The following is a 24917-nucleotide window of genomic DNA, read 5'->3' on the forward strand; positions in this document are numbered from 1 at the left end:
TTTCTGTGCAGAGTTTGCATGTTCTCCCCGTGCACGTGTGGGTTCTCTCCGGGTACTCTGGCTTCCTCCCACCACCAAAAACATGCTTGTTAGGTTATCCGAGCACTCTAAAGTTGGTGTGAATGTGAGCGTGTCTGGCGTATGTCTCTATATGTCAGCCCTGTGATTAAGTGGCAACCAGTCGAGGGTGTACCGGCCTCTCTCCTAATGACAGCTGGGATAGGCTCCAGCCACCCCCCCCCCCCGACCCCAAACGGGACAAGCGGTATAGAAAACAGATGGATGGATGGCAGCAGTGATAGCACTGTAATTATCTAACCAAGTGTGTATGTATCACAAATACATATTAGTTCACTACAATGTGGCATTTTACTATGCTGTAAAATCATGTTTTTTACTGTAGTTTTGCTCAAGAAAGAGCAACATTCAGGCCTACTGGACAGTGGATCTAAAAGACCCCAATTTACCCCATTTCAGTGACGCTTGATCTAGGTATTTATCTCAGTTTCCCAGAGAGCACCAGTAAGTAGATTTTCAGTAATGCAATATCATGCAATATCACACTGACTCATGCACTATCTTGCTCAGAAACGAAAGATAATAATGAAAATCATAAAAAAGGATCTGTTACAACTTTCTACAGTCTAACTCCTTCCTTTTCTGCTACATCTCTCAGTTTGCCACCTTGCTCTAAGTCAAACCAAGTGCAAGCCTCACACAACAGATGAGATAAAAGTTCTTTATTATTCAGCAATTCCCGGGGCTCTGTGGGATAATTTATTCACTGTAAAGATACAGCAAGGACAAATATTTGACACTCAAATAACGATGAAGGCTTAAACATCTAAAACTTTCATCCTTGCTGGTTTTTTATTAATAAATATTCATAAGGAGATTTTAATCTCTTCTTTTTTGCAGTGTGTCAAAGTGAAAGGACCTATCATCACTGCAGAGAGACAAGGATTGATGATTTAGACCTTTAACTCCTACATACTGTTGAGGAGGTGTGATTAGTTGAACGGGCTGAGTGTGTATTGATGAGAGCACCAGGGTAATAACAGGAAGACTGAAGACCTCGGACTAATCTAAGTCCTGAACTCTCCAGGGACAAGATTGAAAATTAAATTAGAGGACAAAGTGACACATTTGATTCATCCTGCTTACATTAGTATATGTAGCTGAGGCTGCTTTTTTAATAGTTAACTAAGGCTGGAGTTCACAGCAAGCATTACACTAGAAAAACCTTGGCGCTGTCAAGCAGACCGGTGCACACAAGCAATTACCAACATTGCACACGCTCTGATAATAGAAAGCCACAAAAGATGGGGGAGTGTTCAGCGAATGTGTCAGATTCAGTGAAGGATCAAGCTGAAGGGGTGACATCTTTTTAGAGAGAGACTTAAGACAGGGCTGGTTGTCTGTTGTGCAAAGTGGCACTCTTATACTGAGAAACATTTGCAACAGGAAATAAAAGGAGTCAAAACGGCACAGAGGAGACTCTGACGGATTAGACACTGAACATAAACACTTAAACACGATTGGAACAGTGGAATTATTATCCCCAAGGTGTTATTATTTGTTACACCACTTCCTCAATAAAATGTAGCCTATAAAAATAAATGGACCAACATAAAACACCATAAGAGTGACAAATAAAATTTGAAAAAGTGAGCAGTGGCTGAAACTATGAGTGAATTATCTTTTATGTTAATTCATTTTTAAACAAAATTCTAATTAGCTACAATGATGCTCAAAATCCTCATCCATCATGCAACTTTTCAATTTTATTATAAATCAAGACAGATGCAAAACAGCCAGCATCTAAAGTTACCTCATGGAGAAAACTCTACCTCAGTTAACATCTCTGTGTTAAGTTGTGATTTTACAAGTTAGTATAATACTTTATGGCGATCCATTCAATGCAGCTTTGGTAACACCAACGGCTACAAAACTGTAAAACACCATCATCTCATCACCTACAGTATGTACTTTCCAAAAAAAGAAAGAAAGAAAAAAAGAAAGAAAGAAAGAAAGAACTTTATAAGGTGTATTTTACGGAAGAGGATCTGTAAAAGTACAATTATGAGAAAAAAGTAAAAATGTTGCCAAAAAAATTGAAATGTCAAATATAAAGTCAAAATTTCAAGAAAATGTCAAACCAAATGGCAAATCATGACTGTCTCTGCAAACGGCCTTGTATTGATGAACTTGGGAAACTATACTTCAGAATTTGATATATAAACAGACATTATTTTTCTTAACGCTCATAAACACAGTGTAGTTGTCTAAGATCTGCTGTTTATTATAGTCTAATAATGTTTGATTCATTATGATAATCTTGTCTTTTTTTAAAAAAATTTAATTAATTTTATTCAGCTGTACATTTAAAGTGTACTTTCAAGTGCATTTCTCTCTCATTATGAGAAATTTATGAATGAAAACAGAATGTTGGTTTTCTGTTTAGTTAATAAACCTTATGAAGTACCATTTTCATTGAAAAGTCTTCAACTCAAAACAAGAAATAGTAGTGAGAGATGCTGAATAGTGCTGGTCTTAACTGGAGGTTTTATGTTGCTGGGGTGACTTTAGGCGATTGAACTCACAATAAGACCGCCATTGTGACATGACACCTACAATAATGGAAATCAAGAATTTCTCTGTCTTTGAAAACTTTAGGAAACATAAGAGAAAATGTTAAAAATAATAAAAGATAGGAATGGATACTTTATAAATCCATGTAGATATCTCAGTGCAAAACTGTTGCATATTGTATCTTTAATGGATAGTTTTCACATAACAAGGGAGAAAATCTGTTAAAAATGTCTGCCTTGCTGGCGCGCCGGTAGTCGAGTGGTTAAGGCGCATGCCATATACGCAGGCGACCCAGGTTCGAATGCGGCCCGTGGCACTACTTCCTGCATGTCTCTCCCCGCTCTCTCCCCTGTTTCCAACTCTATCCACTGTCCTATCAAATAAAGGCAAAAAGGCCAAAAATAAATCTTTAAAAAAAAAAAACTCCTTATGCAACTTTCAATAGAGTTACACAAAGTATTTCCACGGAAACAATGAACGTGGAATCTCGCAGCTTTCTGACACCACAACAAAACATGGGCCTCAAAAAGTATCAAATTAAAATTTCAAGCGTTTTCAAAACTGTTTAAATATTTGAGGTAATGTTAAGTAAGGAGTAATTTTTCAATGAATGCAGAAATCTTAGCACTAAAGTTACTTAATTTTGGCTTTAGGTATTTGCTGGAACATCAACTGAACTGTCTGATTGATTTGCTGTCAAACTTAAAAGCACACGGCTTTTCTAAAATCAGTGAGTCTCTGATAAAACCACAACTAATGTTAAATTAAAGCCACTGTCAGAAAAACTGTGGTTTCAATACTAAGACAGCCAACATACTATTAAAGTTGAGTCTATTATTAAAAAGTCAGCAAAGATACATTCAACTATGACAGATTATTTTGATAAGTAAACATCTCATTTCAAGTTTTAGACTATATCTCTGGGCACTATAGATCATGGTTAGATTGATATCCAGAATAATTTGATTGACATCTGCCCAGCTCTCTTCACAGCAGTGGTGCATATGACAACCAGAGTTATGCAGCCTTTTATAATTGAATTGTCTGAGTCAGAATCAGAGGAGGAAGCAGAAGCCTTGCCATCTGAAAATTATTCATTTTAATTGTTCACAGAAGGATGAGTTACAAAATGCTTTGATGTCCATTTAATGGTTAGTAATTTAGTTTGCAAACATGTGCAAATATGTATTTTATAGGAAGTGGACATGAATTCTGTTTTTTTTTTTTTTTTAGTAAAGTGCTTGGTTTAGGTGAGGGGGGCAATGCACAACACAACTGCTGAGCCAAAGTTATAATGAGCCATCAGTCCTTATTCTCATATAACACCAGTAGATGACAGCTCCATGCATTGCATGAATCCAAACTACAGTTCCCAGGCCAACTGCAACCCCAGTTAATCATTAAATGCCCAAGGCAGTCTAAGAAAATATTATAATTTGGCCCACATGATTACCTGAAGCTTGTGCTTGACTGTATCATACTGCTCAGTCATGTCACTATGCAATAATACTGTGCTGACTCTGTAAACAAACATATCCTGTTTTCCATGACTAAACTGAGACTTAAGAGGTGAACATATTGACAACCAATGCGAAAAAGTTATCTGGATTTAGAATGCCCTGATGAATAAAGACAAAAGGATTATGGCAGCAAATAGCAGCACAAATTATGCTCATTTTCTCCTCTATCTGCACCCTCTCAGGCCTGATTAACACAGCATGTCACACCTGTCATCTTCAAGAATCAACAGTACCATTAGGGTTAGGAGCTTTGTGCAGTTTGCTTGTTTTATGCCTGAATGTGGAGATGAGCCATCAGCATCTACCCTCTCTGCTGCATGGAGCATCACTTTCATCCTGGCGAGGGGTGGATGCAGTGGTAGCCAGGGCTTATCCTTAACAATGACTGGCTATTTACCCTGTTAGCCATTAATTGGAAAGCTGTTATGTGGGCTGTTTCTTAAAAGCATATTCAATTACTAAAGCCTCTCACACACAAAATAATCGTGCCAATTCTCTGCCTGATTCCCCCCTTCCGACCAAAGTCAGCAAAAACCTGATTACTGGAGGGCTCTAAGCATTATCTTGCCAGATTTTCCTTTGGTGTGAGGTGTGTTGAGAGTGACTTTCCCACTCTGATCTGCTCCGAAGGCAATCAGAGCTGTCTTGACATGTGATAAGCAAGTTCAGTATGATCAGAAATCCTGTTCTGTGGGGGAACACCAAGGACAGTCACTCAATGGCCACTCAGAAAGTAGACTGACCAAAAGAGGAGGCAAAACAAACACAGCAATGGCGACTATAGTAAATGGACGTATGAATCTGTTAGTTTGATCACAACTTCCTCCGGTAGTCCTCCAGTGGATGTTTATGTGCCTGAGGGGAAGAGGTGAAAGTGATGAGATGGACCAAGGTCTGCTTTACAGCAAATTTTGGTTTAAAAAGCTCCCACATGGAAGTTAAGATAAAACCAAAGTTTTGTGTTTGCGAAGACACCAACATCATTACAGGACCAAGCCATGGTCATCAAGCTGCACTGGTGGAGTTCAGCAGACCTGGATTTGTTAACAAAATGACAACAACTAAGCTCATCAATGCAATGAGTCGCCAAAGACTGCAGACCCATCAATATCGTTGAAACAAGGGGCCTCAAGGAAAGCCGTTTACATTCACTTTGCAGCAGAAGTAATTTTATACTTGATCTGTTTCTCTGCTGATTAAGTTGACAATTTATGGATATTATTGATCAGCTAATTAAGATATTGTAATTTAGTAAGCTGAGGGTTTAACCAAGTTTAAAAACTATACCTGCACTTCTTTATATCTCCAACCAAAATGCAAGTAAATGGTAGTATTTCAAATGTATGATTAATCATGACTGATCATAGCATATTTGTGTGATTAGCTTGATTTTTTAAAATCAATTACCAGCAATAGTTTTAGTAATACATCAAAGATTACGTATATTAAAGTTCCTGCAAAGTGATGTAAACAATCTTTATTTAGGTTTGTTGAATGACAGGCCACTGTGTTATGAAACACCAGGCCAAATTTCAGTCATGAAAAACCAAGCTTCAAAATCATTAAAAATGAGGCAGTAAAATCTGCTCTAGGATGGTGTGGGCTTGTCAGTTGAATGAGCTGAAGCCACGCCCACTTACAAGAAATAAGATCCTATCAAATTCAGAGTGCAGCTGCCTGGCTCAGAGAAGCATACATTGGGGATTCAATTAACTGTTTTCTGGTGCAAATATCTCTGTTATGATACTTTTAATGACCTGAGGGCCACTGCGGCTGATAGATTTGGGAAATTTACCTCACAATCAACAGACATGTTATGCAGCTGGCTGTTAATTTTCAATAAAGGCAGGGACATCAGCTAACAACAGACTGTATTAAGATAAACTCCTCAGTGATTTTATATCATTGTAGAAACAGGGGGGCAGGGTAGTTCCCCATCAAGACTAGTGATGCCATGGGCTCCTATACTTGCCCTGCTCAAATAAACCAAAGCTATGAAAGAGGTGCACAACTTTCTAACAGTCGAAATCAAAAATTCAGTCATACATAGATCTCTGTGTTGTTCACATGTCCACAGCAACTTTATTCCAACATATTTAGTGTGCTGAGACACAAAGTTTGGATTTCACTTTACAGGGACCTTAAAGTGACCAGGTCATCTTATATTTTTTTGTATTTGACCCTTAGTGAATAAAGTTTAGACACCCCAATTTATAACCTTCAACACAAGTTTTAAGTAATTTAATACAACGTAGGTCTCACTTTCAAGTTAGTGACTCATTCGGAGCAAAAAAAAGGAATTGTGACTTAGACATGCCACCTAGATGGTGGAAAATATATATCACTAATAAAATGTCTCAACAGTAGGACAATAATAAAACAAATAAAATTCTCAAAACAGCAAATGAGCAAGAGGAATACTTTGATTTGTATTTTGTTGATAATTCTTCCATACTTGAACTTAAAGACAATTTTAAATTGAATGACTATCTTTTGGGGGGCTTTTTTTTTTTTTACCTTTAATTGATAGGACAGCTGAAGAGACAGGAAATTTGGGGAGAGAGAGTGAGGGGACACATGCGACAATCTATCCCATGACAAGTGTGTTAAAGATTATAGCCTCTGCTTATTGCTGCCTGCTCTATCCACTGAGATACACCAGTGCTTATTCCTCCATTCTTTGACTTGTTCAATCACAGTATATTAGGATGCCATGTTATCTAAATGGTTACTATGCCTTTTCAAATGGGAGCTTTTAAGTTTGTTATCACATTGTACAGTTCAGTGGGTATGGTCTATTTCAGATGTCAAATAAATTAAGATAGATTTTCTCTGTCTGCAGTCTGTGCAGTGCCACGTTCAGTGGTTTGCAGGTAACAGCACTATTTGGAAGTGACAGGACCTTAAATGGACTCAAGCCAGCTTCAGCGGGTGAGAACGGACAGAGTGCTGACTATGAGGAACTAAACCCCCTGAAGAGACGGCACTTTTGTGTGTCTCTGAGTGTGCGGTGGTGTGAGTATGATAGCGACAAAGAGAGAAAAAGATGCTGGGAATCAAAAAGATATGTATGATAGCTAAATTCTGTTTACATATCAAAGTTTTCTTCATAAAGCACATGGTCTCTTTTCATGGTAGTGTAACAATATGCATCGAGATGTACACTAACGTAGTTTAATCCTTAAAAGTGATGAAAGTAAAACTGCTAACAGCATGCTTGTGTTTACCAACCCAACTGGTCTGTGACACTCTGTACACCAAACAATACAAAAGAGAGAAGAGAGACAACAGATCTCACAGAACAGTTTTCAGTGCAAAGAGTCCTTTCTCACTGCTGTTCAGGAGACAATCTGTGTCTGAAGGCTGTAGTATTCAAGTTAAGACAAATTCAGAAAAGCATGTGCAACTGTATCTTTAATGAACTAAGACAGATAGATAGATAGATAGATAGATAGATAGATAGATAGATAGATAGATAGATAGATAGATAGATAGATAGATAGATAGATAGATAGATAGATTTTTCGGGTGAATATGCTTTAAATTAAATCAATATTTATAAATCCTGCTGAATTGGAAAGAGATAGACAGCACTGATTCCCTGTGGCACATGTTGAAGCTTATAAAACAAACACACTCATGCATAGGTTGAAACCTGCCAGATCGTGTACTGTATATCATTTCTGTGTTGCTGCAGTGCCCAGCAGAGCAGGTTGGGTGGGGGTGGGAGTGGTGTGAGTGGAGGTGTGGGCTGGCAGCTTTTCCTCTTCAGGTAGATCATGACTTTGATGCCTGCAGCAGTCAAATCCTCAGGCCTCCTGCTGCCGTAGAACATGAGTATGCCTCCTCTAGCATCTGCTCTGACATGAGATTCAACACACTCTCATTTAGGCTTGAATGTGTTGGCAGGTGTGTGTGTGCAGAAAATGCCAAACTATACACATGTACATAAATACAGAATAAATGCACATGCAAGATGTGGCGCAAACTTGCCCACTTTTCTGATTGAAAAAAACATGCAATTGCAAAACCCCTGTGACATCAGACCTCTGACACCTTGAGAAAAATGTGGAAAAAGCTTCAGACTGAAGGTTGCAACACTTCCAGAAAACACAACAGCCCTTTTTTTTGCAACACCATGACCTATATCACTGCCCTTTACCTGCTACATCCCCCTATTACCCAAGAGGCAGCCTCTGCCTTTACATCCCAGAATGCACTGCAACCTTACAGCAGTTGAAGAAGCCAGAACCACATGTACCCACAGACTGTCAGTGGCTGCCCAAAGAATCCTCCACCCTCACTCAGAAACAAGAAGAAACACCTGCTGCCTCAAACAAAGAGTTTCTTGATTCATTGATGGTTATAAATAGCTTGTTTATTCTCTGTTTTACTCTTCCCTTTCCATAATGAGTTCAGAGGTTAGAGAGGAGTGAGAAATGCTTTCTAGGAAATCTGCTCCAGTGATGGAGAGTGCATCATTAGAGCTGCAGCACAAAACATATTAATGGATGTCATTAACATATCAAATAATTGTTTTCTTTATGGATGATCGTCCTCAAATTCGGAACGCAATCATGTCTGGTTGCATTGTAATTAAATCAGTTATTCAGTCATTTATGATACCCTATACATTGTATCTCAATGGATTGTCACAGCAGAGCTCACTGATTGTAAAACTTGAGCACCAACAAGAGATTCTTTTTGCTCCATAACAGTAAATGTGTTTGTAAAAATTGCAAGAAGTGCATGGATACTGGAAGGAAATGGTTTAATTTTTCACTGTGAATGAGAAGATGACATTTCTGTGCAGGAAAAGTTATCTGACAGATCTCTATTTTTCTCTATCTGCTCTGTGTCATCTGCACATTCCTGCCGCAGCACAAGTGGTTCTGAGCCGCTGAGCTTCAAGCACTGACTGAAAATCTTCTAAATCTTGCTGAAGGCAAACAATAAAACACAGAGGATCCTTTTGTCAACATTAGAATCCAATTTTAGACTGCAGCTAGGACGGCGAGACACACAGAGAGCCTTTTGCTTATCTGATTAATCTGTACATGTCATTCAGTTTTCAAAGAGGAAGACACAGATGCTTTTTTTGGCCTGTGAGGTAATTGATGAATAGTGCTGCCACTCTGCTCTAAGAGACGTAACAGGACACAAGCTGCACTATTGCTTGCATGTGCAAGAACACACAGGCATGCACGTGCATCTATTTTTGGGATAATGGACTGGTACACAGGGAGTGAATGATAAAGCCATTGATCTAAGAGCTGTGGCCAAAGAGACAGGAAGAGGGGGGTAGACAGCACGTTCCAATCCTCAGAGACTGGGACTGCCATTTTACATTACTATTGATCTTTTACTTTGAGACACACGGCTTGGCATCGATCTTTGCACCAACAACAGCAGAAAACACCTCTGTACCACTTGGGCCCGTCACAGCTGCAGGAAGATGAAGCGAATGACAGATTGCTCACATATGAAAAATGCACATGCATGCATGGGCAAGAGAAAGAGCAATGAGAGCTCTTGAATCCAGCCCCTTTATCTGAATATAGATGATGCTCTGGGATATCACTGTCAGTCCAGCTATGACAGGAAAACTGGTGCATGGGGCAATTAATATTTAGCAACACTCCCCTTTTTGGGGGCTATGGAAAGCAAACCGGAAGGGCCAAGGTGGAAGAAGATAGAAGACTGGGGGGGGGCAAGGAAGGACAAGATCTGCAGGAGAAATAGAGGGGATGTGGTAGACACAGGACGTGAGCAAAATACATGAGAGCCGGGTGCGGAGTGAGCCACTAATCTTGTATTTCCAGGGTATTAAGACAAATAAAGACCCATTAGGCCATACATAAAGTGACCAGAGATAGCCATACATGTGCCTCTTCAGGCTGAACAAATTAATCTGACATGGTTTGGTGAATTTTAAATTGATAAGAGTTAATTATTTAAGCAGGGAGGTAGAGGCTGAGTGATGCAACACCTGTGGATCGACGTGAATGAAGAGAGAGCATGGACTGAATAAAAAGCAGACCAAAAGCCCCTCAAATTAGCCAGTAAAGTCGATTTTATGTGTAATGTTTGTTAGGGATAACCAGATAAATTGAGCCGCACACATTCTCTTGCTGTTCTCATACAGGACACAGTTGAGCAACCAGCAGCTGTGTCTCCATCCTTCGGCCGAGCAGGCATCCATGACAACACTACATGTCCCTTTACGCAAAACATCATCCACGACCTTGTGCGCAACTCACCAAAGTTTGCTGATACTGAAGCGTCCGATCCTCGGCCTTGTCCTTCACCATTGCCGCAATATCCTCATTAAGACACCAAAACCGAGACTCTCAGAAGCGCAGGTTACCCGCTAGGCTAGTTAATCTGCGAATGAAGAGTAGGAGGGGGAGGAGGAGTAGGAAGAGGAGGGGGACTCGGCGGCACGGATACCGGCCATCACATGAGCAGAGAGTAACAGGTTTCTGATCAGAAGCCCTCCTGCGTGCTGCAAAACGCCGCCGCCGCTGCAAACTGTGTAAGTGTGTGTGTATGTGCCAGATGAGAGCCGTGTGAGCAGCGCTGGTTGCGGTTTGACTGCAAAACACCGCCTCCCTCCTCCTCCTCCTCCACTCTCACCGTGCTGCCGTCTCTCTCCCTTTGTGGAGTTCGTGGACTTGATGCTCTTTTTATTGTGAGCTCGCGCGGAGGCATGTGCAGGTGCAGGAATTGTTTGGACAAACTGTCATGTGGAGGGTTTTGTTTTTTCCTGCGTGGTCATTCTGATGGACTCAGCTGTCCTTTGCTCGAGATTTGAGTCATCGCTGGCCTGAACGAAGATGATGAGTAATTAACAGGGCGAGGCTTGTGTTTGGAGGATATATGGCTGTGTCAATGTCAATAAGTTATCTGTACTATGGCCCATATTACCATCCTGCTGAAGGACGTCCAGTGTACAATAATACTGAATGACAATAGCCCTTGTGATGATGTTTTAGTTGTTTCAAGTTTAAAAGCTCATTTAACTAACGTGTTTCTCCCTTAAAGGTCAATTTTGATCCTGGTCCTTGTATTGTATGTATTTGCCCCTTTCCTCGTTTCTTATTTCTTTGCATATTTGTCACACCTCAATGTTTATAATGAAACAAATGTTGATATTGGACAAAGATAACCCAATCTACCTGGCCCTATTGAAAAAGTAATTGCCCCCCTAAACCTAAAAACTGGTCGTGCCACCCTAAGCAGCAATGAGGCTTTAAACATCACTGTGAGGGAATTTTAGCCCACTCATCTTAGCAAAATTAATTTAATTCAGCCACACTGAAGGGTTTTTAAGCATGAGCTGCCTGTTTAAGGTCATGCAACAGCATCTCAGAAAATCTGGCCTTAACTCGGCCACTCCTAAACTTTAACAATTTTTTCAGGCATTCAGAGGTGGACTGGTGTGTTTCATTTCACTGTCCTGCTGCATAATCAAAGTGAGCTTAAGGTCAAAACTGATGGCCAGACATTCCCCAACATTTTCTGGTAGAGTTCGAGAAACAGATCAGAGGTCTAATCCAGGATTAAATTATGTATAGATCTGTTTCAGAAATGGTTACGCGAACAGTGGCTTGCTTTAGCTTGTTAGCTTTAGCTTAAACTAACATAGCCACACTAGCTACATAATTTATGTTACTACATAAGCCACTAAGTTAGCTTTAGCAATGTAAATTTAAGCAAAAATAGCTAAAGCTAATTTAGCAATATTGACAAAGTACCAGCTGTACCTACAGCTGCTTTGTGAGTTTAGCTTTAGCTTAGGCTGCTACATTAGCTATGTAGCATATGCAGGAATTGGAGCTACGAAAGCTATGATGGCTGAGGTGGACTGTTTTTGGGGGCAAGCTTCTTTCCTGTAAGCAGACTGTTTACTCTGCTGTATTAAACATTTTGTAGTTAAGTTTTGTAGGCAGGTTTTTGACTTTTAACTTTTGGTATCCTTACTCTACCTTAACCCTTAGCCTAAATAGAAGTTTAATCTGATTTTAGTCAAAGTCTACTCATGTATTTCTATATATGGGGTCTCAGATGAGTGATATGTGAGAGGCCTTATAGCTCTCTTATGGATGCCATTTTTGCCCAGTCTGTTTCTTATCATTTAATCATGAGCACTGATCTTGACTGAGTCAAGTAAGGCCCGTGGGTCTTTAGATGTTGTTCTGGGTTACTTTTTGACCTCCTGGATGAGCCGCTAATACGCTCTTGGAGGAGTCTTGTTAGGCCGGTCATTCTTTGGAAGGCTCACTGTGGATAACAGTCCTCGCTGTGGTTTGCTGGATCCCCAAAGCCTTAGAATTGGCTTTGTGACCCATTCCAGACAAATAGATGTCAATGACTTTGTTTCTCATGTGTTCATGGATTTCTTTAAATTGCACCATGATGTGTTGCTTTGTGAGATCTACTTCAATTTGTCAGGCAGGCTCTATTAAAGTGATTCCTTGATTCAACAGGTCTGGCAATAACCAGGCATTTTAAAACTGCATTTTCTATTTACTCGGGTTATCTTTGACTAATAGCACATTTTGCTTGGTGATCTGAAGCATTTAATTGTGACAAATATGAAAAAGAAGAAATCAGGAGGGGGGTACATACTTTTTCACAGCACTGTAACTACCCATCAAACCACTGCAGTATCAGGGAAGTAGTTTAAGAGTTCCCATGTAGTTTGTACTTTCAGGATTAAATTTTTTTCATAGCCTATTTCCAAATAATGTAACAGCATTTTGAACTCGTTTTCTAATAAGTTCATCTTAAAAGGGCACCTCAGTAATTTATTTTTTCAGTACTGGAAGATAAAGGATCAGTGGTGCCTGAATAAGTGGATGTACCCTCCCACATCTGTTGAGTGGCCCCTCCAGCTAAAGAAAACCTGTCCTGTGTTATAGACAGACATGCAAGACCATCTCAGGTGCTTTAGTTCACCTAAAAATAGGCCTTTCGTTTTTTCACTGTGTTGCCTCACTTATGCAGAGTAAGGATCATTATCAAATTAAGAGCAGAAGAAGAAAAGATTTTACTGTCACTCTCATAAACTCATGCTGGAGCAGATTGGCAGAAAAGTGGAAACATCTTTAGCATTATGAAAAGCTTTTAGTGTTGTTTTTCATTCATTATTTTAAACAGAAACATGATCCAGTTCTAGTAAAACTGACGCTATGCTAAAGCTTCATCTGAGGTAATCATCACATTGTAGGCAGCCACTGGAAACAGTTTTAAGTACAATTAAACCCAGTCCATAGCTATTGCCTCATTCTCCTTCAGTGTCAGTGATTGGTCCGAACAGTGTTAGGTGCAGCACAAACATTGTGGATTGGAGCTTTTCAAGATGGATTTGCCTGATGACAGAGATGGAGTCTGGCAAATCCATCTGCTTTGCAAGGCTAGTGAAAAGGACAATCCTTTAACCTTTCTGACTGCTCATTTACCTCAACAATTAACCTTGAAAGTCTCTACTTGCAAGGGTTTGCCCTCTCTTGGCCTCAGTGTGGCGAAAACTAGATGCCGCCTGTATTTAATGCTTAAAAGCTACTGGGCAGGGCAGTTCTGCTACATTAGCCTATAAGTATGAGGAATTACTAACTGCCTGCTTAATGGCCTCGTCTAAATCGAAAGTAGCCAGTATCTTAGGGAAAAATGATGGGTTTGTCACAAGTTCCACCTCTATATCCTCTGAGTTTCAGTGCATGCATTCTTCTTGCTAACAGGGAAGAAGGCTCAGACAGCTTTCACTGATGCTGAAAACCATGCCCAGGCTACTGTGAAGGCTCAAATGGAGATCTGAGGAGCTTCTCCCTCCACAGGCAAGTACCATGAAGCAAAAGCAGCAGCATTCATAGCACAGGGGAACTCTGCAAATATCTTCCCTCTGTTGGAATGAAGTGATCATGTAAGGTACACTTGAGTCCATAATGGTTTAGATTACAGACTGATGTCATGCCTTTAGGATTAGGTCAGTAGACTGGGCCGGTGCTGCTCCTATCCATCTAATAAACACCTGCAGGCCCAGGGAAAAAGAATGGAAGAACCTTGAACTGATAAGCCTTATGTTTAAATATAAAGACCACTGTCTTTGATGTAGCATTAAAGGTTCCTGAGAAAACACATATTAAAAATTGATGGAAATGAAGTAACTTTTCCTGGTTCCACCCTTAGCAACATTCTCTGTGCTTAGCATATGAAAGGACATAACTTTAAGAAATCTGTTTAGCCCTGGTAATACAGCACCTTCTCCTGGAGGTTGGTAATCGCTTGTTCTCACTGAGTCCCTAAGCCTTTGATTTTTTCTTTAGTTTGAACTAAAGATTACACCTTCTGAAAAGTGGGTCCAACACCAATATGTTTGTTGAACAGCTTGGGGGCTGTCAGTTTGAAGTGTCTGACCACTGGTCCTGAATTTAGGTTTTGCTGCTGGTTTGATTCCCAAGGAAAGAACGACCAGGACCCAAATCCTTCTGGGAATGCTGCCAAATTCTGTGTTGGTACTCGATGGCATTTATAAAACTGCGCTGGTAGCCACTTGGATACACAAGTCAAGGGTAACCAGCGCATTACCCCATAACTAGGATTCACTAACCTGGCACGACAGATAGACTGTTTTTATATATCCATTACACTGGATATATCTCACATTCATCTGGAAAACCTCTCATACAAAGCATTTGGCAAAGGCAGGACTTTTCAAAAAATTCTCTGAAGATGAGAGGACGAACGCTCTGTCTGTCAGATTCATCATGGGCCAATGAGAGCGACAAGACAAAATAAGGTAGTTGGCATGTGCACCTCTGGTAGTAACCTGAGCATGACAGACTGGTGCTGTTATAGTTTATGAGCAGTGGAGCTTGTTGATGGATAAAACTCACGCCACAAAAACATCTTCTCCACCAAGAGAAGTTTTCAGTGTGGCTCTCTGTTCTTGTTTTGACAAAGAAATGTGGCCCTGTCCTGATAATACGGCTACAATGCTATAGCTGTATCTGAGCTAATCCCCACACAAGTGGTAACCACTGCTACCAATACAACTTAACCCTGCCCATAGCTACCGCCTTGTTCTCCACAAATGATGCTAATTGGTCAGGTCCGTCTTCAGATCTGGCACAATCATATCAGATTGGCGCTTTACAAGATGAATTTGCGCAATTACAGACATGGAATCTGGCTAATCCATCTGCTCTACATGATTAGGTGTTCACCTCTCAGTAGAGCAGTTTGCCCTTGAAGTCCAGTTAACCTTGATTTTCTGCTCCAAAGCACAATGCACAGCTGCGCCTATCATCTTCACTGGAACTACCAGGAGAGTATCCAGCGTGACTCTGTGAAAGTTGAGATAAACGTTAGTCATACCTGGCAATGAGTAAGACAAAACACTGAACATAGTGGTATCATGGTACCTTGTAGGTCATCTGTAATGAGCTCCGTGGCCAAAGCCAGCTAGCTTCAGGTCTCAAGGACACAGAGGGAAAGAACAAGCCACTATGGAGCTGTTTACTGTCATATAGGGGACACCCTAAATAACTGTAATCAAATGAACTCCTGTAGCACTAAGTAATGCAATGAAGTATAGCATTCACTACCATGAAGCTGTAAAACTGAATGAGTAGTTTCCAAACCCAAATCAAATCACAGCCAATTCTTCTGCCCAGTAGAAGACCCTTCATGAAACTAAGGACCATGGCGTATTGTGCAAAAGTCTCACCAGCAGACCTGTAAAGCCAGTACACCTGATGCAACATGTGGAAATTATTAATGTGTTTCAAGAAACTCAAAATGAAACAGGCTCCCTTTATTTTCTTTTTTCTTTCTTCTTATAAGGAATTGATATGCCAATTACAAGTGAAAAATCTACCCAAAAAGAGGCCTTAAAAAGTGATTCCATTACTCTTTTAGAAAGGAGCTCCAGAAACATGCTACCTTTACCTATCTCAAGTGTCATATTTTAGCCAGTTGGAGAGGAAGAAAAGCTTCAACTGTGTGGTTGAAGAGTCTAGCTTTAAAAAAGCCAGCTGTCATTCTTTCCCAGTATTTTCAATATCTTAAATAACTTGAGAGAATACTCCAAGTTGTAGATTGTGTGGTGATGTGACCCTGTGGCCTTTGTCAACCCAGATCATAGGATTTTGTTAAAATAAGATACTTGACCTCCTTGTGTGTAAGACGCATCATATCCAGGGTTAAAGCGTTTCCTCTGACAGCCAGGATGACTCAAAGAGAACTTACTAATAGGTTCATATGCCTGTGTGATTACAAGCACTTCACAGAAGCGACTGTATGTGAAAGCTCACATGTGAAGACTCTTTCACATCCTTTTCTCAGACACATGTATTATAATACTGTGAGCATATCTCTGGGCTTCTACTAAAACCTTTTTGGAGGTGCTACTCACTGGCAGCTATCTCTATTGATGTGGTGCCAAGTGAGACTCACACCTGAGAGATAACCACTGTTCCCCGGATTTGCTGCCATTTTTTCATAGCCAAACATCCTTCATGTTAGCCAGTATTCCCACAGCTAGAAGCAAAATTCAGAAATTCTTATTTGAGACAGTTTAAAACCTTCTCAGGCTGAAGCAAACGCGCTTACCTTACTAATTCCAGTTATGATTTTTTAAAATGTCCCTATTTAATCAAGCTTTAAACCGATGGCATAACATAAAAAACAAATCTGGTCACAAACCAGCAGGAATTTGAATATCAAACTCTCTGATGCTTCACAGGTTAAAAGACTTAATACCACTGGGAGTCAAAGCCTCTAACTGGCTGCCACATAAAACAGTTGTGCACATGAAGGCAGCTGATTGGCTGTTGGCAGGGAAACCAGTTCAAAGCAAAGTGTTGGACCACACTGGAATGAGCCAGACCCACTGAGACCACTGAGTGGTAGAAGGGAATTTACTCAAAAGCATACCTTTATAGGACATAAAAATGTCCCCATTCATAAACCTCAACATTCACAGACTTCAAGTCTATATGCCCCTGCAGTCCTACAACCCATCTTCTCATTATCTCCTACTTTTGTGACTTAATATCAACAACTACCTTCGACTTCATATTATTAAAGCGCCTGCAGCCACAGACAGGCGCTGCTGTGGACCCAGCAGCAGAGGAACTAGGTGCTCTGCAGCCCCAAGCCCCAGCATACTGACCCACATCCCAAAATCTCCACAGCTGGACTCTTTAGAAATATATCACCCAACTCGCAGTGGCTTGTATGGTACAAAATACAAAAGGACTAAAAGCATGTATCCCATCCTTTGTGGCAGTGAGGACAACATCAAGTGTACTGTCCTCACGTGTCTGAAAGGCATTTGAAAATAACCACATGGTTTTCAGACAACAATACAATGAAGTAGATTGTAGCACTGAAGCTGTAAAACAATTAAGTAAAGGTATATATAAATTCAAACTCAAAACTCGATTACTGTAGTGACGTTAAAGTTACCTCTTAAGATGAAGGGGATCAGAGATGCAATCTTTGTTATCATTTTTACCTTTTCAGTCAAATAGTTTTTTGAATGCCTTACAGTTAATACTGAAATATTTTTATTTTGGCACTATTCTGGTAAAGATGTACTCATTTTCTGACACGTTTTTTGCTGATATAGATCTACAGCTTCAAGGTCTTTAAGTCCTTGTTGTGGAACATTAGGGTATGCAACCATAAAGTTTTAGTGGCAAATATCTAAATTGTCATTCTTCACAGCTGAGAGACAATATGAAAGCATTATGTGAGAGTATACCACAAATAATACATGAGAGCCAATAGATACACCTCTACCTAATCAGACCTTCAATTACCATTTGCCCTTGAGCCTGTTATGGAAATAAAAGTTCAGGGAACTCTCGCAGATCTGACACTCTAGAGAGAGAGAAAAGAGAGGATGATCCATCTTGTCAGGACGCAGAATACTTACGGTTTCCCCTGAGTCTGAAGCTCCTCGTTTCTCTCTTCTCTCCTCCGCGGGCTACGGATTCAAAACCATCAGCTGTGTCCCTCCATGGCGCTTTGGCGGAACAATTAATGGAAAAAGAGGCACAGAGCTACAGGTTGCAGCGCAAGGCTTAATGAGGAAACGACCGGGCAGAGGAAGACTCCCGGTAATCACACGTCACTCCAACGGAGGGAAATCTCGGCTCTGGATCCCATGGACCGGCCTGTTGCTGATGCGCAATCCATACAGCACCGCATCAAAGTTGCAAACACGGCGCGTAATTACCGGCTTTGCGCCTCCAGAGAAGCGCAGCGCGGAGCAAACGTCTGCCGGCTCGCTTTGGAGAACAGTGGTGACAGCAGCCGGTCGTTTGAGAGAGCGGCTGCATGGGGCTGAGACTGGAAAAAAAAAAACTCTATTATAAGATGCTACAGTCTCCTCGTCGGCTCCAGTGGAGGTGGGAGGGAGACAGCGGGGTACCGGGTGTCGTATCCGTGATGCAATGCGGGTACCGTCAGTGCCATGGCCCGCAGTTTTCTCCTTGTGTGCAGAAATCCAAGCACTCCGGTCATTATCTGCGGAGCCGCGGCGCACATTCGTCTTAATTACCGGCGCTGGGGACTGTCTGCGGAGATACGAGGAAGGCTTGAGGGAGAAAAAGAAGACATGTGTTAAGTGATCATGCTCCCTCCTTCTCCAACACCCCCCTCCTTTCTTCCTCTTTGTATGTGACAACACACACACTTTTTGGGTCTTAAATTGGACGTTATGCGTCTTAATGATGATGCATATTAACAGCCTGGGTGTAAAAGAATGAAGCAGGGGCTCGGTTATTAGGGTTATCGTGGTGACTCGGGGGTCCAATATCACGATGGTTGCTGCATTCCCCCATGTTTTCTCTTATCTGTCTTTGACAGCTATTATACCCTCTAGCCTCGCAAGGAGGCAATTGAATTGGAGCGTCACCGCGTCTTCCAGCTGCGTCCCGCAGGCATAACAACCCGATGGATGATTGCATGTATCCGACTGAACACCGCTCGTTCACTTCTCCTCCTGGGTGATAAATGTAAAGAGAATTGCTATTGAACTATACTGGGATGGATAATCGCGTTTGCAGTGTTTTCACCTTGCCCTCTAGCAGTTTAGTGAAAATTAAATTATTCTTAGAGAAATAATTTGCCACAATTCTGGCCTTCTTTGTAAGCGTTGGAAAATAAAAATGGCTTGCCGATACACCAGAAACGTTAAAAGCGATTGTGGGTGACTGAAATCCTAAAACACACTACTTTGAAACTTATGCCAAAGTCTAGGGATGTATGAGTGATCAGATTGATAATTACATACTTCCGGGTATTAGCTCAAAATGCATCATCAGTATTGGCAGATATAAGAATTTCTGCTGATAATTACAATTAGCTGTAAATACCAGCTGAATAAGCATGTGGATTTTTAGACAGGATCAATAGACCAACATCAGCTGAAGGCTTTTTCTTTGTCCATTCTCGCTCCTTGAAAGAATTCTGGGTAAAATTAGTCAAAAATGCCTATTCTGGAATACCCAAATTAAACTGAATGCACCATTTGGAGTACAAGAGCAAACAAAGTGTCTTTAGAAAGAAAGCACTCTGGAGTTTCTTCCCAAAATAACACACTCACTTCTGCTTCTGGTTTTGTGTAATACAACAAAAAAACAAAATGTGAAACTTACTGAACCAAAGCATGAAGCCTTGGCCAGTTTAGATTCAAATCTGATACCAATAAAACAGAAATGAGGATTTTTAAACCTGTTTTTACGGGGGAAAGTCCAGGTTTTTCAAACTCCAAAAAGGAGCAAGCTTGGCAGACATTTTTCTGTATAGTATTGCTAACTAGAAAAGCACTCGGAGAGCGCAGACCTCCGCCCTTAGCCCTATCTCCCAATAGTAAAGAATCCTATTAAAAAATTCCTGGATCCAGATGGTGATCCGGATCACTCCCAAAATCTAATCAGTTCTTCCAAATACCATTTCTGACATTCCCTGAAAATTTTCATCAAAATCTGTCCTGTTATAATTTAATAATAAAATATATTATTTCCCTTTTAGTATTTTTTAAAAACAATCACTCATCTGAAGTATCTTATTTTGAATTTCATGATTTTCTAACATTATCTTTAATACTAACCATATTAAACTAATATTTTTAAATTAATAAGTTATTACTGAATAGAGAGAAGCAGGTATACAAACAAATTAGATAATGTGGGGATTTTTGTAAAATGAATAAAACCATCATCTGATGGAGTTGACAAACATCTGATGATGGAGTTGACTATGGGGATTAAAAGTGATGGTTTAGAATATTTTTAATCCAAATAATTGTCTAAATTGACAATAGATAAAGAAAAATGATGGAAATGAAAGGTGAACCCAAGCTCTCTGCATGCACTGATTAATGTGTATATATATTGTTACTAACCATTGGATCCATACCCCAATGAATTGTGCCTCTTGCAAAGGTATTTTTTTAAACAATCTGTCTCTTTGGTCAAGCAATGTTGAGTGACAATGCTTCTAAGTGTGTTTTAAGTAATGAAGTTTAAGATCTGAGCTACATTGATATATCAGCATCAATATCTGTATCGTCTAAAATTAATTTGTAAATATCACAATTTTTTGTGCATCCCTAATAATATCAGCCACTACCAGAAAGGATTGCCCACGTGCAGTGTGTGTGGATAGCAGCTCATCTGGCTCTAGTTTTGTGAATTATAAGAGCTGCTGCCTCTATTGGTCAGAGCCAATACCCTCCTCCAGTAGAAATTTGATCAGCTGTGTATATTGAGTATTTCACAATAATAAATGATTAACCTTACAGTCAGCAAGCAGTGCAGCGGGAAAGTTGGAGAGCTTCCTACTCTCAGGCTAGATAACACTCTCGCACTTCCCACTCCTGAATGAGAGGGTGGGAAATTAAATAGTCGAGAAGACAAAAAGGACACACAGCTCCTCTCCAGTAGACACAGGGCATTTTCCACCTGGCAACATTTCTTAATGGAACAAATGTGGACTCATCAGGAGCGGCCAAGCAGGGCATGGCGTTAAGCAGTGAGTAGTGAATTGAAAAACTCTGGCTTATGAGGTTTTTAATGCACTTTTTATCAGCTAAAAACGGTCTCATTCAGCTTTAACTTAGCTTCGGTGCTTGTGTGTGTTTGTCCAGGACTCCTGCTGCTCTGTTTGGTAGCCTCTGAGGTGGAACTGAGGACTGTGGATGCTGAGACTAAATCCATAGAATTTGTGTGTAATAAAGGCGCCAGGAAGGCTTTAAACATTGTGGCAGAGGTGAAAAATGCACTGGTGAGGGTGTGAAGTTATGTCACTGCTGCTAATAGACAAACATTTTTTCTGTCAATTCCTCTCCTGCAAAATCTTACCCTACTATCTAACACTAACCCAACCTGTTAGCATGTTTGTAGTCCACCTGCCTTATCATGTGTCTCCTCCCCTGCAGAGTAACTGCAACTCCTTGACGCGCCTCTCCACACCGGTTCAGCTCCCTTGTATCCAGCTACATGCAGCATCTTGGGAAAACAAATCAGTATGTCAGCACATGTATGAGTCCAAAATTCTCTATCACAGTTGACATATTCTTCTTACTTGTACCAATCTTTGTTTTTATTAATATCTTTAAAAAAAAAATCTAATAACACTGATGTTGTTTTTGCACACCTGTGTGGTTGGGCTTGTGTTACCACAGCACCAGGAGAAAAGAGGAGACATTGTTTCATCCTTGAAGCTTCTTATTGAAGGTGTGAAGGCTGCCAGAGCTCTAAACCAGCCAGGATGTGTCGCTTCACTCCTGCAGAGACTAGAGACCAACATCGACAACTACATGCTCATTCTTGGAAACCTTCAGCTAAGTGTAAGATAACTTTATGAAAATTTCATGCTAACAAATACAAAAAAGAACCTCTGCAATGACAGATTTTGGTTTTTTTTTAATCAAAAGAGGTGGACATGTTAACTTAAAATAACTGGCTTTCTTCTCTTTATATAATTATTCAAATAACCATTTTAAAGCTGAAATCAATACCTGTATATATAAATAGATATAAGATGATATATATTTCAGTTGGCACAAGCTATGAATTTATCTAAATCTTACTTTTGATTTCACTTCTGGATGTCATTTGACCCGAAACTCCCCAAATCAAAGCTAACTGGGCTCAGCCTGCCTTCAACACCCACACAGAAAAACATCACAACAAACCTAGCCAAGATAAATTCATCAGTGTGGCGATGAATGTTCACACAGATTTAGTGAAAATGTGTTGATGGGCTCCTCTCTCACTGGTTTGCATCTGATTAAGAGGCATTATCAGCTCTCTTTGCTATGGAAATATCCTGGTTTCTCATAAATCTGTGACTTTCTGGAATATCTGTGCCCTGGGAGTGATGATGTTATGTTGTGTGACCTCAAGCCTTCCTTCCTCAGGACAGAAAGAAGATAGCAGCGCATACTTTCCCGGTGAGAAAGAGAACAAGATGAATGTCCTGTGATCTGTCACTTCAAAACTTAATTTGTCAATTCCCATTGTTGAGAATCACTTAATCCAAGTTCCTTTACATGCTTCCAGTTCCGTATTGAGCCTGTGTTGGTTATTTTGTCACAAGCCTTTTTGGTTTAATTTCCAGCCTTCTTTATCACTCTAAGTCGCTTTTTCCTGCTCTGTAATTAAAACGATCTTTTTTGTATTTTCTGTCTGGACCAGCAGGGGCCGGTGGTGAGCCCAGCTCTGTCCTGTGTTCCTCAAAGCACCCACAACCTTAGCACAATCCTGCTGAACTACAAACAACTGATTACTGGCAAATTGGAGAGATTTATGGTTGACCTGGAAAACAGATGCACTTCCCAGTGACTCAAAATGAACTTCAGTTAACCCAGTGTTCCTCAGATACTGGAAATGAGCTCAGCAGGGGCTGATGACCATTAAAGAAGAAAAATTAAGAGAACATAACCATCTGGTTTTATCATCTCCTTGTGCTTTTGTGACATGTCTAATTTATATAATAGTGATGTTTTGTGCAGTTGGATGTAAAATAGTTCCCTCTGTTAGTAAAACGACCTACAACAGGAAAAGTAGAGAAAAACAAATAGCTGTGATGCTTAGACAATTATTTACTAACTTTCAAATAAACCTGTTGTCCAAGACTTGTTATGCTCCTAAGGTGGTACAGCTGGGGTATTGCAAAGTGGATGGTGACCCAAAGCAAATACCCATGCACTATAATGTGTTGTTTTAATGTTTTTTCTATGTAAATACGGCATAACATTCCTTGCACATTTGGTAAAAAATTGTAGAAGAAGAATAGAAAATGTCTATGAACTAGCCTGCTTCTTAGGTGTAGCTAGTGGGGAGATTTTCTCCACGACACTTTAAAATTAGGCTTATGTTCACATATTGATCGCAAACCTGGTTGGTTTGGTGTAAATGTGCAGGTGTTTCAATGAATAACTTTTTTCAGGGCATAAAATTAGTCTCATTTGAATTGGTATAATTCTGGGTGTAGATACTCCAGCTGTTTCCATACTTTGCATTTAAAATTGTAAATTCTATTTTCGTACTTAACTGTTTCTGATGCTGTTTTTAATATAAAAATGAAACCTATTTGACACAGACATGTATTTACATAGCATGTTCATTTTTTCTTATTTTTGTTTTACAGCTATTAAGACTCATCCTATTGTTGCCCGAATAGGCACCATCAGTGTGTGCTCAGGTGAAGGAAAACTAATGGTTTGGGTTTTAACTTTGATATTTGGCAACGGAACAGTTGTTTTCTGAGTGGGAGTCACAGATAGTGAATGCCCTGTGTTCACCTTTTGCAGTTCTAGACATTCTAGACGTTCTAGTCCAGTGGTTCTCAAATGTTGTGGCAAGGCACACTAGGGAGACATAAGGCAAGTCTAGGTGTGCCGTGGGAATTTGTACAATACGTTATTACTACAACTTTATGGCAAGTCCTGTAACCATGCCTGCCAACAGATCTGGCTCGACCCCTGAAAAAAAAACCAGAGAATGGGCCCTCCCCAGTTGGGATTTATTGATGATATCGGTGTATGTGTGTTTCATTAGTAGCATTGGTGCTAGCATCCTGGCTAACAGTTACCTCATTAAGAGCAGAAAAGCATGGCAAGATATTTTTGGGTTGAAATTGGTGTTGAAATTATTAATTCATGCTATTTTTAACCTAGTTACCCAATTTTTCTACCCATTTTTGCCACTTCTTTTGACAACTTAAAGCATTTTGCTGCTTTTTTTGTAGCATTTTTGCCACTTCTTATAACTACTTTTGACCCATTTTTGGAACTTTTTGTCACCTAATCCGTTTTTGCTGTTCTTTTGTCAATATTTTGCCAATTTTGCTATTGTTTGGCCATTTTCCCCCATCACTTTTAACCCATTTTAACCACCTTTTGGCAACTTAAACCCTTTTTGCCACTTGTGATCTATTTTGCCACCTTTTTGACACTTTTAACACATTTATGCCACCTATTTGCCAATTTTTGCCCACATTGGCATTTCTTTGACCACTTAAGTACCCAAATTTGCCCTTTATTATCACTCTTCACCCATATTTACCACCTTTCACAACATTTAATTCTTTTAGGCCAATTGTAACCCATTTTTGCTACCCTTTTGCCACTATTTGGCCAAATTTGCTATTGTTTGGCCATTTTTGACAATTTTCCCCATCACTTTTAACCCATTTTAACCACCTTTTAGCAACTTTAACTCTTTTTGACACTTGTGATCTATTTTGCCACCTTATTGCCACTTTCAACCCATTTATGCCACC

The 24917-nt window shown here is 40.1% G+C and overlaps 1 protein-coding gene across 2 annotated transcripts; it reads left to right on the plus strand.

The window, feature by feature from the left end:
• Window positions 1–20964: 20964 nt before the first annotated feature.
• On the plus strand, window positions 20965–24222 carry thpo (thrombopoietin). Of its 2 annotated transcripts, none has more exons than XM_041804140.1 (5): window positions 20965–21161; window positions 21277–21413; window positions 21568–21654; window positions 21814–21978; window positions 22829–24222. In XM_041804140.1, exons 1-5 carry the CDS (start codon window positions 21149–21151, stop codon window positions 22973–22975), a joined length of 549 nt encoding a protein of 182 aa, XP_041660074.1. In that variant the 5' UTR covers window positions 20965–21148; the 3' UTR covers window positions 22976–24222. The 2 variants fall into 2 exon arrangements, with proteins under 2 accessions (XP_041660074.1, XP_041660075.1); XM_041804141.1 differs by having other exon boundaries at window positions 22832–24222.
• Window positions 24223–24917: the final 695 nt, after the last annotated feature.

This window comes from Cheilinus undulatus, linkage group 13 (genome assembly GCF_018320785.1).
Source record: "Cheilinus undulatus linkage group 13, ASM1832078v1, whole genome shotgun sequence".
In the NCBI taxonomy this organism is placed as follows: Eukaryota; Metazoa; Chordata; class Actinopteri; order Labriformes; family Labridae; genus Cheilinus; species Cheilinus undulatus.